The 10,794-nt window shown below is 45.8% G+C and overlaps 1 protein-coding gene across 1 annotated transcript in view; it reads left to right on the top strand.

Annotated features, from left to right (window-relative positions):
* The first annotated feature begins 8,274 nt into the window (after positions 1-8,274).
* Positions 8,275-10,794, top strand: part of BICDL1 (BICD family like cargo adaptor 1) — a 49,642-nt gene continuing 47,122 nt past the window's right edge. Inside the window, exon 1 of the mRNA XM_063351273.1 lies at positions 8,275-8,641. Within this exon, the coding sequence (XP_063207343.1) occupies positions 8,300-8,641 (342 nt within the window). The 5' untranslated portion in view covers positions 8,275-8,299. The remainder of the gene's footprint in view (positions 8,642-10,794) is intronic.

Here is a 10,794-nt window from a genome sequence, read left to right as displayed (position 1 = left end):
TACGGGAAGACATAGGATGTAGTTTTTGGAAAAGTCTGGTTTTGCTGCCTCTCCAAAAGCAGATGACATTGCATGTGTAATATTCAGGGATCTTTGCATAGTGCTGTGCAGAGGAGTTCTTATGCTAGCAGTAAAGCAGACACATAAAAAAAGCTTTCAAAGTTGTGCTTCTGTTAGTGAAGCAAGTGCCCAAACGGGGAGAAAAGATGCATTATTTTTTTGAGCAGTATAAATAATGGAAAAAAATTTACTTTTTAATCCTATAGAAGGACATTTGCCAGATGAAAGAGAGTGGAACTGTAGTATAGGAAGTTCTGTCATTGCCTTTCCAACATGATAGTGCAGTCTGCAGGTAATTAAACAACAGAAACCAATACCCATAATTCAACAGTACGTCTTAGCTATTATTTGGCAATTCTTTTTCTCTTGAAAACTCTTATACATAAATATGAGTTTAAAATGGAAATTACTCATAACAAGTTTTATTTCATTGTGAGTTGTTCTCATACAGCAATATGCAACCACATTTGTAAAAATAACAAATCTCTTTTACAGCCATCCGAAGCTGACCTGCACTCTTATGAAGTCTGCTATTTTGAATTTGAATATGCTACCTGTTACGTGGGCAGCAGGCCCCAGAGAGATGATACACCAGTCTGACAACTCTCCATTCTGTGTAGCAGAAAGGTGCTGACAAACCAAAGGGGATTTAGAAACCAGCAACTGGAATGAGAAGACACATGAGTTTCATTTTTCTGGAGAGATTAAGACCTGTGTTTTTTTATAGCAAGGTTGATTACAACCCCCAAATTAAAGCCCTCTACTCACACAGGGAAACAAATTAACATCTGGAGGCTCTCTTCCTAGTACTTGCAGTGTTCCCTGTGGCCAGGCCAGCAGAGGAAAGACAGATTTCCAGGTGCCCTCCAGAGTCAAGAGAAGGAGAGCTTGCTGCTGTAGGCCACCCTGCAGAGCCACTTTCCCTGGGACCCAGGGAAGCTGATGTCCCTGTGCGGCCCCTGTCCTGTAGTATTCACAGACACTACTTTACTTCCTGAAAGCTGTTTTGGGAGGAATGGGCATTTTGAATAGAAGCTGCTTGGACTCCTCAGACTTAAATATTAAGAAGTTTTGTTACTTCTTTCATTCCTTTTTTAGTGCTGTTTTCTTTCTGAACACCTGCTTCAACCCAGAGGACTTTGTTTCTCATGAGCTAGTATTTAGTAAACACCACAAAGCAATTTAGTTTAGTCAATATTAAGAAGCAATAGCTGGCTTTTCCAGCTTGAACTGATATGGGCGAGGTGGAAAACAAGAATGTTTCCAAGCACGATCCTGTTACCAGAACACACACTGATAGTCATCTCACCCTGCCTGCCCCCTGCCTGGCCTCTGCATCTGGATGCCAAAAACATCAGGCATTTAACTTCAGGCTTAAGATGAACATGTAAAAGGTAACAACGCTCTTTTTTGGACCTGCACTGTTTAAAAGAAACAGAAGTACAGAAACCACAGTTTGAAAGCATGAAAAAGGAGAAGGATGCCGGGGGAACAGCACTGACTAACTCATGCTAATGCAGGGTCCCTCAACCATGGAGAATGAGCTTCAGCTAACCAGGAGCAACTTAATTACTTCTGTTCAATGGTTTTCCACCTACATGTTTATCGTAGTTCGTGCTCTTGAAAAGTGCTGAAGAAACAGCACTGGGGATGAAAGGCTGCTCCTCTCTTAGGTAATGCATGCTGCAAAAACTCTTTCTGAAAGCTTCTGTGCTGCACGTACTCAGGATGCCTCCATCCGGGCAGGACTGTCTGGCTTCTAATGATGTGACAGTTCAGGCCCTGTGATTTTTTTCCAGCGCTTGGGATTAGTAAACATGGGGACAGCCTTTGCACCAGTTGAAAGGGTAGGGTTTTTTGGACAAAATACCCCAAACCAAAAATCCCTCAAGGCTGCCCATTCCTTTATCTTAAGGCAAGAAACCAGCAGTAGATGGGAAGGAAACTCTGTTACACACACAGCCTCTCTGAAATGTTTAAATGATTGAACAGGAGCAAGAGGTTCTTGTATCAGATTATCAATCTCCTGCAGTGTCCAGTCCCCCATAAATCTTGTTCACAAAGACAAAAGGACACATCCTTCCTGCCACAGCCACATGCAGCACTGACCACAGCACAGCCAAGGCAAGGTTTTTGGAGCTCATGAGCCCTGCAGATGGAACACAGAAATGTTCTCCAAATCCAGCAAGGTTAGCACACAGGTCACCTAAATACGGGCAGGAACAAGCTTACCGTCTCTTGTGCATATCCATTGGTCACACATTCTCTAATGAGGGACAACAACTGACCAGATCCTGCATGGATGCAAAGGTGCTGGTATTTGCACCAAATAGTTAATAGGCCCTAAGAATTAGTAATTACACAAATAAATATATAGCTAATTAAGACACTTATCCTTTACTTTTTACTTTCAAACTTCTTGTTCCCAGGAAGTGAATCAGGCGTCTCTTCAGATAATTTATAGAATATCAGTTTCCATAACAACATAATTGCTCAACGAAGCAAAAATACCTGGAAGAGTTGCCATTATCATGAAATAATTGACCACAACAGTGAGTGAAGGAGGCTGCATTAAAACCAAGATTGCTTCATGTCAACATGTACAATTACAATCCAATAATGCTAGATCAAAGACCATCGTTCCTAACGAGTCATTACAAATCACAGCATATCCATAATAAGCAGAGCAAGATGATAGTGAACAAATATTTCTCCCCACAACAAAGCACAAAGTCATGTCTAATCATTTAATGGTTGCCGAACTCCAGGGCCAACACCATGACAGGTAATTTTAGGACCTAATGGTTTGCTACAAAGAAATACAAGCAAGAACATCTCACTCAGTTTGTGTCATCATATGAGCAAAGGCACAGGCTACTTCTTCTTTTTTAATAGGAGTTTTTGTTCCACAAAAACTTGTCAAACATTGTCATGTAAGATTCAAGAGGGAGTCACACCCACTGTTGAAAACACCTACTTCGTCAAAAAAACCCAGCCCTAGTCTACATGTAGATGTACATCTACCCATGGATCCATTACATCTTTACTCCTTCTGTGGACTGCAGAAGTAGCAAGCCCAGGGCCATGTTTGCGTCGAAGTGCTCAGACCTAACACCTCTCAAGTGGGCGTGCAGTGCCCCATCCCAGGTCTGCTCTGGAGCCTGGTGTGCTCACCATGTCCCCAGGATATTTTTTATTTCTTTGCAGCTTCTCCAGCTGAGAAAGCTTGAAGCAATAAGAAGTGGTGGTGCAGCTGCTCTAAGTAGCATATGTCTGTAACATGATGCTGACGGCGTGCGATGGCAAATCCCTGCAGCTGGCGCAAGAGTTTCTGAGAATGGGAGCTGTCCTGGGATAAGTGTTGGAAGATTGTCCCGGTAAGAGGGAGACAGCTTGGACTCTCTCTGTGTCCAGAGTCTACCTGGAGCACGGTAAGTCGAGAAGGAGCCCTAGGTAAGTCGAGAAGGAGGCCCGAAAAGTAGCATTTACGTCATATGGCTGGTCAGGGCCAGGTGTGAAAAAAAGTCAAATTGCCAGTGTGATACCCCAGACAAGTCAATCTGGCTTGAAATATTGGCCATGCAATTCCACTTGCTCCAGAGTAGTTCTGCTTGTTCCCAGCAGTGTCAACTTTGTTCTGGAGAGACTGTTACGGCATGCTTCCAAACTTTGCACCTCAAAGTGACTAAAAGCTGTGGTACAAAGTATTTACGTCTCTAACTCATAGATTTCTCAGCACAATACTCATATGTGCCATATGACATGTCAAAACTATTACTCTATTCTTTTCCCTTTGCGTCCCTTGTTCCTTGCACACAGGCAGTAGGGTGAGCATAGTATGGTGTTGGCTCCGTCCTTAGGCAGTCCTGAATCACCCAGGACATGCTTTATGCCCTTAGCAGTTAAGGGATTTTTCCCCTGACTTTGATGTTATGAGTCACTTTGGTGGATGAGTGCTTTTTCTGCTCTAACTGACGTAATATTGATAACTCTGGGAAACAACAAACTTGCTGGGAACTCTGTGGGGATCGTGAGCCTTGGGAAGCATCAGGATGGTCTTTTATTTTACTACATGTTGCTTGGCTAACACTCCTAACAGCTTTCTTTTCCCTTCTGTTTAACCAGAAATTTCTGTTCTCTTCTCCCTTACCAACCTCTGCAAATACACTTTCCCATCTTGTATATCCTCTACCAAGCACCAGGGAAAACCTGGGCCCACGCATACCGGATAGCTTTGGACATTACAGAAGCAAAGCAAAAAAAAAGGTCAGACATGAGTCTTATCTCTGGCTTTGCAGTTCTGGCCTGCTTCGAAAGCAAGGCACGTATTTTCTTTAATTATTCATTTGGTTAACTGCAAACTCTGAGCAAACTCTCTTAGGCTGCCTGCACCTCTTGCTGCCCATCTTGCAGCAGCAGGAGGCTCTGGTGCACTGAAACACCTCAGCACGGAAGTACACAAACAACCAGAATAACCAAAACATTTGTCAGAAATAAAGCACAGTAAAGCAAAGAGAAAGAAAAGCAATTAATCATTCAAAAAGATGAGAGAGAGCGCGCGAGCGAGCATGGCAAAAAAAACCTGATAGCTTGTGCCACCTCCCCTGGAAGACTGTCAGCCCACTGTCAGGAAGATTAAGGATGCTGATGGGAATTCCTCTCTCACCACAGTCAGCTTTAAAAGCACAGGACAATAATCTGCTTTTATAGGTCTGGTTGTGGCAACACATCTTTTTCTCCCCTTACTCTAAATAAAAAAGGATGATCCCTTGCAGTGCTTGTTTTCTGAGTGCTGTCCTCATAGCTGAGGTGAAAGTATTGATTGAAGCACTTGGACATTTATTGGATTTGTGGCTTTCTGATGTGTGAAAAATGTTTTGTCCTGCTTAACTCATACAGTTGTACATACTCTAATATTTCTTGGTGTAACCACCAAAGGTCCAGACCCTCTGCCACACTTCCTTTGTAAAGGACCAACTGGTGAAATCTCTGGAAGGCAGAAGACTAATTTCAAAGCATCAGTTTTAACGATATACTTGATATTGGGATTGAAGAGCCTGCAAAGCTTAGAGTTCACCTCTCCTTGACCCTCTGGGGAGGACAATATACATTGCCATATCCATATCTTAAGCTGGATTGCCTGTATCAATACCTCGCTCCTTTAGGAACCTGTTTAGTAGAGTGAATTGCACTGGCAGATTGCCCTGAATGGCTCCTTGAGTGAAGTTCTCCAACCATCCCCACGGCTTATTTACTGAATCGGGTAATTGTGGGATGAGGAAAAACAAGAAGGGGAAATTACTTAGCAACAACATCAGTGCTGTCCTTTTTCCTCATACAGGACAGAACTTTTTGGTTGCTTTTCTTGTACAGCCCTGCAAGTGTTTCACCAGAGCAAGAGAAGAATGATTGCTCTTCTTACAGGCAACCTTACACTACTCTCTAATTCCAATGCTTTATTTTCACCCTAGTTTCCTAATACCACAGAGAAGGCCTTCATATGTCCTGGATAAGGTGACATTTTTGTATTATGGGATGACATCACTTTCATCAGTCACTTGCTCTCAGTTCTCTGTGTGCTTGAATCAGTCAGGCCTTTTTGCATTTTCAGAAAGGGTCATCCCTGTGGTGACTTCCATGCTGAAAGATAATTTGCACTGTACAGACAGGAACCTTCCACACTGCGAGAGCATCAGCTCCTGAAATGCTTGATCTAAATCTCCACAAGATCTACCCACTATTTGCAGTTCTTAGTACCTGAGTAGTGAAGCTTTGCATCAGGCTTGAGCAGTGCAATTGAACAGAAAAAAATCCAACTCGTTTTTTATTCATTCCCCTTAACTCATTCTCCTTTTTTCTAGGCTGAGGTTCTCCAAAGGACATAACCAAGCCTAACTACTGGAGAAGAGCAGAAATGGGAGTCGAGTGTCCACCTATGGACAGCAACTGTCCCAGCTCTCAACTGAAATACATTTTAGGATCCTAATGGATAATGCCACCATATAACTCTAAAAAAACTGTACTGTTGTATTCTTAACAGTTTTTCATAGATATTTGATTAGGATAACACATACATGATAAAATACCAGTAAAGTAACATACAAAGGAGTTTTAAAAAAAGAGTAACCTAATATGTTTCTAAAAAGTCAAATCAATAATTAAATTCACAGGACAATGGATTTGTTTTTTGAAGTGGAAGTTAATTACAGGCCATGCTGTGAACAAAGCTTTAATCCAAGGTTACTCCGGATAACACTGTTATGTTTTGCAGTCAATAGGCCCCAAATGAGCATTAAGCTTGTATAGATGCCTGACTGAGATGGTGGCATATCTACAATACATAGCACTGATTTATATGTGCTTTTTCTCTCCATCCAGGCAATAGCTTTTTTCCCCTCCCTATCCTAACAGCTGCAGCAATGGGTTTTGTTTCAGGCTTTGTTTGGGGGATTAAAGCCATCTCAGTATAATCTCTTTTTGTTTTATACACTGAAAGAAGCATTAGAGATGAAAATTAATGCCACAATGGATTTCATTAATCACACCAGAAGGCTTGGTTTGCTGTAGTAGGCACTTCCAGCAGAAGGTGCTCACAATCAGTTTAATTATTAAACGCCCTCCTCTGTTTAAATAGCGATGATCAAATCTGTGAAAGCATGGTTCCTGCGTCGGGGCAGGGGGATTCTTTTAAAAGGGCCAATACTGTGCAAATCATCTCGCCTTATGGCGAGTCCCACTTTCCAGCAATGTAAGCATCAGTTGATTGCAAGGACAAAAGGTCTAGCAAAATCAGTGCCTGGGGGAATTGCTATGAGATAAAGAAGGCGTCACCTCTGGGTCACCAGCGCAAAAGAAATCACAGTCATAACAGCCAACAGTTACCGTCGGGGGGCGGATGCTGGCAGGCAGCATGGCAAGAGGTACCAAGTCTGTGCCTGGTCTGTGGAGAGCAGGTGCTCACGTTACAAAAAGCACCACTAGCATTAACTGACACTGCCAGGAAAAGGGCCAAGTATTGACCAGTCCAGCTAGCTGGGCTCTTGGGGCATATGCCCCACAAAAGGCTAAGTCCCAGTGGCAGATGGCCAGAGGGAAGTTTGCATTTCCACAACTCATGCTCTAACTGTTACGAATAATCAGCAGCTCTCCAGGGCCCTGGGTCTGACGCGAGGCAGGAGCCAGCCCTGCGAGAAGACTGCATCAGCCATCAACTGTCCCAGCCAAAAACATCCTTGGACTGATGTGTTGGGGCAGTTGCATACACATGAACATGGTGTAAGTGAATCTGCTGCAGGAGGAAGGAAAGCAAGCCTCATGGAAGACGGATCTAAAGAGAAAAGCTGTAAAATTAATCTTTTTTTCTGCAGAATCTGGGAGTCAAAAGCACAGGTTTCCTTAAAAATACTTTTGTTCAATCACTATTAAAGCCTCGCTTGAAATGAAAGCATAATCAGAAATTAAGAAAATGCAGTCTTAGTAAACGTGACAATATAGTTTTACCCCACCTTACTCTGCCTCAGCCTCCCTCCCATGCCAAGAAGGAAAGCGATGCCTGTATCTAAAGGGAAAGAAAGTCAACAAAAACAAAACTGAAAAACCAACTGGTCCTGCCCACAACAGAGTCTTCTCCCAGAGAGAAAAGTGCTATAAGCAGAATTGACTACAATTCCCAACGTTCACTGAGGCTGCTTTTAAGACAAATTTTATCCGGGAACATCCTAAACAATCTGAAATTGAAAGCAAGCCCCGGTGGTTGTTGGAAGCTGTAGTCAGGTCTCCAGGGGTGAACTACTGAGTAGAAAGATCCTGAGAGCTGCTATCCTAACCAAAAGAGCCCCGCTAACGATCTGGAGGAGCAGGCAGCGAGCAGTGCTGTCCCCCTGCGGGGATGCCACGCTCCCTCCTTAGGCTTTTCAGGACATCCCGCTGTTTTGGGGGGATTGTTTGCCTGGGCCTGCAGCAGAAACATGAGACACGATGGCAGCCGGCGGTTCCAGCAGGATCCGCGCACAGTTGAGAAGCACAAACCCCCCCACACACAAACACGCAGCGTCCCCCCGCCCTGCGCCCCGAGCGCCCCCGTCCCTACGCCGATGCGCGCGGTGCGCGGGCGCTGCCGCCGGCGGGGCCCGGCGCCGGGGGGCGGGGGCCGGGGGCGGCGGCGCTCCCCGCCCAGCAGCCGCAGCCGCGGGCCGGGCGCGGGGGGCGCAGCGGAGCGGCGGCGGCGGCGCGCAGGGCCATGTCGGCGCCGTGCCTGCGCCTGCCCGCCGCCGGGTCAGCACCGGCGGAGGCGGACAGCGCCGGCGGCATGGAGCCGCCCGCCGCCGCCGCCGGGGCCGCCGCGGCCGCCGCCCTGGAGCTGGCCCTGGAGGAGGAGCTGGCGCTGCTGGCCGCCGCCGGGGAGCCGCCGGAGCCGCCGCCCGCCGCCGCCGCCCGCGACCCCGAGCTGCTCTCGCTGATCCGGCAGAAGGAGAAGGACCTGGTGCTGGCGGCGCGGCTGGGCAAGGCGCTGCTGGAGCGCAACCAGGACATGAGCCGCCAGTACGAGAGGATGCACAAGGAGCTGACCGACAAGCTGGAGGTGAGGCCCCGCCGCCCCCCTCCCTCCCCCGGCCCGCGGCGCTCCGCAAGGGCCTCCGCTTCAGGGCCGCGGCCGCCGGGAGCCCCGCGGTCTCTCCCCACAGAAAGCGGCCCCTTCCCCGACAGATCCCGGGGGCGGCAGGCAGGTACAGGCCCTGCCAGGCAGCCCACGGAACTCGCTGTGACCGTGATGGGGACGAATGCGCCTAAGAAATCCGTCTTAGGCCTGGGGGAGGCAAATCTGCTGTTCTTCCCCCGCCCCGGCTGCCAGCGGGTGTATCGGCCTGGGGACGGGCTGCAGCGCCTTGCTTCAGGAGATTCCTGTGGGTACTGGTTTGCCCCAGGACCCGGGTACTGCCTAGGTGAGGAGATGTGCGCTGTGCTCCGCTCACCTCATCACGGAAATGCCTCCGAAGTTAAATTTATACAGCAGGTACTGAGCTACAGAGCATATGTAACCCTTGTGCTTAAGCTGTTGCAGCTAAGGCATTAGGCATGGTGGGAGATAAGCCCTAATGATACCTCTCTGTTAGCTGCTTGCTCTGAAAAATACCTACAGGTATCCAGAGAGAGCTGTTTGCCAGGAACTCAGTGGATTGAGCTGTTTATTGATTTTTAAGGATGAAATAGAGCCATTACAAAGAAAAAGAATGTGCAGGCAGGTTTTTTTGGAACAACTCTTTTGCACAACTATGTAAGAGAGCCACTGTTAACCCCACTCTTTTTCTCAGAGATAGTCTTGAAATTTTAATTCTCCCAGCAAGTAATACTGCTTAGAAGGCCGAGTAAAGCTTCTCTCGCCTTTCTGGAGAGAGTTTGAACAGTGCTGGATTAACATTCAAATTTCAAGTCACAGCCCTAGACCAGTTCTTTCTGTACAGTCCTGCATATTCCTGTGTTCCATCCTCACGGAATTACACCTCTGAAGTTCAAGACAATTACTGAAATTACTGTATGGCCTTTGTTCTCCTCTCTGTTATTAAACTTAGCATTTTACCCTAGCTGATCCCTTCCTCTTTGCAGGGCAATCTCTCTGTGTTTACTATTCTGATAGAAACAATAATGAAGGTGACATTTGCTCAAATTGTTGTTTAGTGGCACTATTTATCAGATTAGAATTTCCCAGAGTATTGAAATTTGCCAGAGAGAATGTTTTCAGGTTGATCTTTAAGCAAGAACAGACGTATTTGGCACTGTGCTGACGTGGTTTTCCTGATGAGTTGGAGCAGAACCTTTTCTACTGTTAACGGAAAAACACACAAAAGTTTAGGTACTCACTGACCTGCCTTTTAGGGAGTTCAGGAGTCTCAAATACCACTTGCTGTTTGCAAAATGGAAAGACGAAAAGGAGAGGGGGGAAAACTATGACTTTGTAGTACTTTAAAAAACATTCCCCAAAATGTTTACCTCTGCTCTTACAGGCCCATTCAGAAGGTGAACGAAGGGATGATAAACACAGCCAATTGTTTACATGTTTTCATCCCACTACTATCGCTCTAACTTTCGAGTTGAATAATGGAGTCCTGCTTTTCAGGCTACGCACCTGATAGGAGTTAGTGTTATCTACTTAAGGGTCAAATTTTTTTCTGCTGGGTTTGGTGCATCTAAGACAGTGCTACTTCACACACACACAAAAAAAAAAATCAAACTTGAACATTAATCTTCTACAACACAAGGCTGGTAATCCTAGCCTCTGCAGATTAAATGTTGGCCTCCTGTTGCCACTGAAGTGAACAAAATTTCACAATAAGCTTTTCAATTTCAGAGGAGCAGGGAGGAAGGACCCACATCTGTTACCTCCTTCCCTATGCTGAGAACTTTCTGAGGATAGCCAGAAGCAGTCTTAGATGAGATCCTTGGTGACAATTGCACCTGATAACAGTGATGTTTAAGTAGCATTTAGGAGGATGGATTTTCTCCCAGTTAACACTTCAAAGTTGGTTACAAGAGCTCAGTGAAGCCTCTTCATTTCCCAACAGCCAATATGATGACCTGCTCCTCTAGTGCTTTGCCTCAACACTGAATATGTTCTAGTTTTGTGTGTTTCTTACCAAAGTGCAGTATCCCTACCATACGCCTACTCTGGCAACTCTTTCACTTCACAGCTGTAACTCAAATTCATTTCTGATCATGGAATTGAAATCCTGTAATAAA

Source organism: Chroicocephalus ridibundus, chromosome 13 (genome assembly GCF_963924245.1).
Source record: "Chroicocephalus ridibundus chromosome 13, bChrRid1.1, whole genome shotgun sequence".
NCBI lineage: Eukaryota > Metazoa > Chordata > Aves > Charadriiformes > Laridae > Chroicocephalus > Chroicocephalus ridibundus.
Note: the sequence above shows the minus strand (reverse complement) of the source record. Positions and strands in the feature narration are given on the sequence as shown.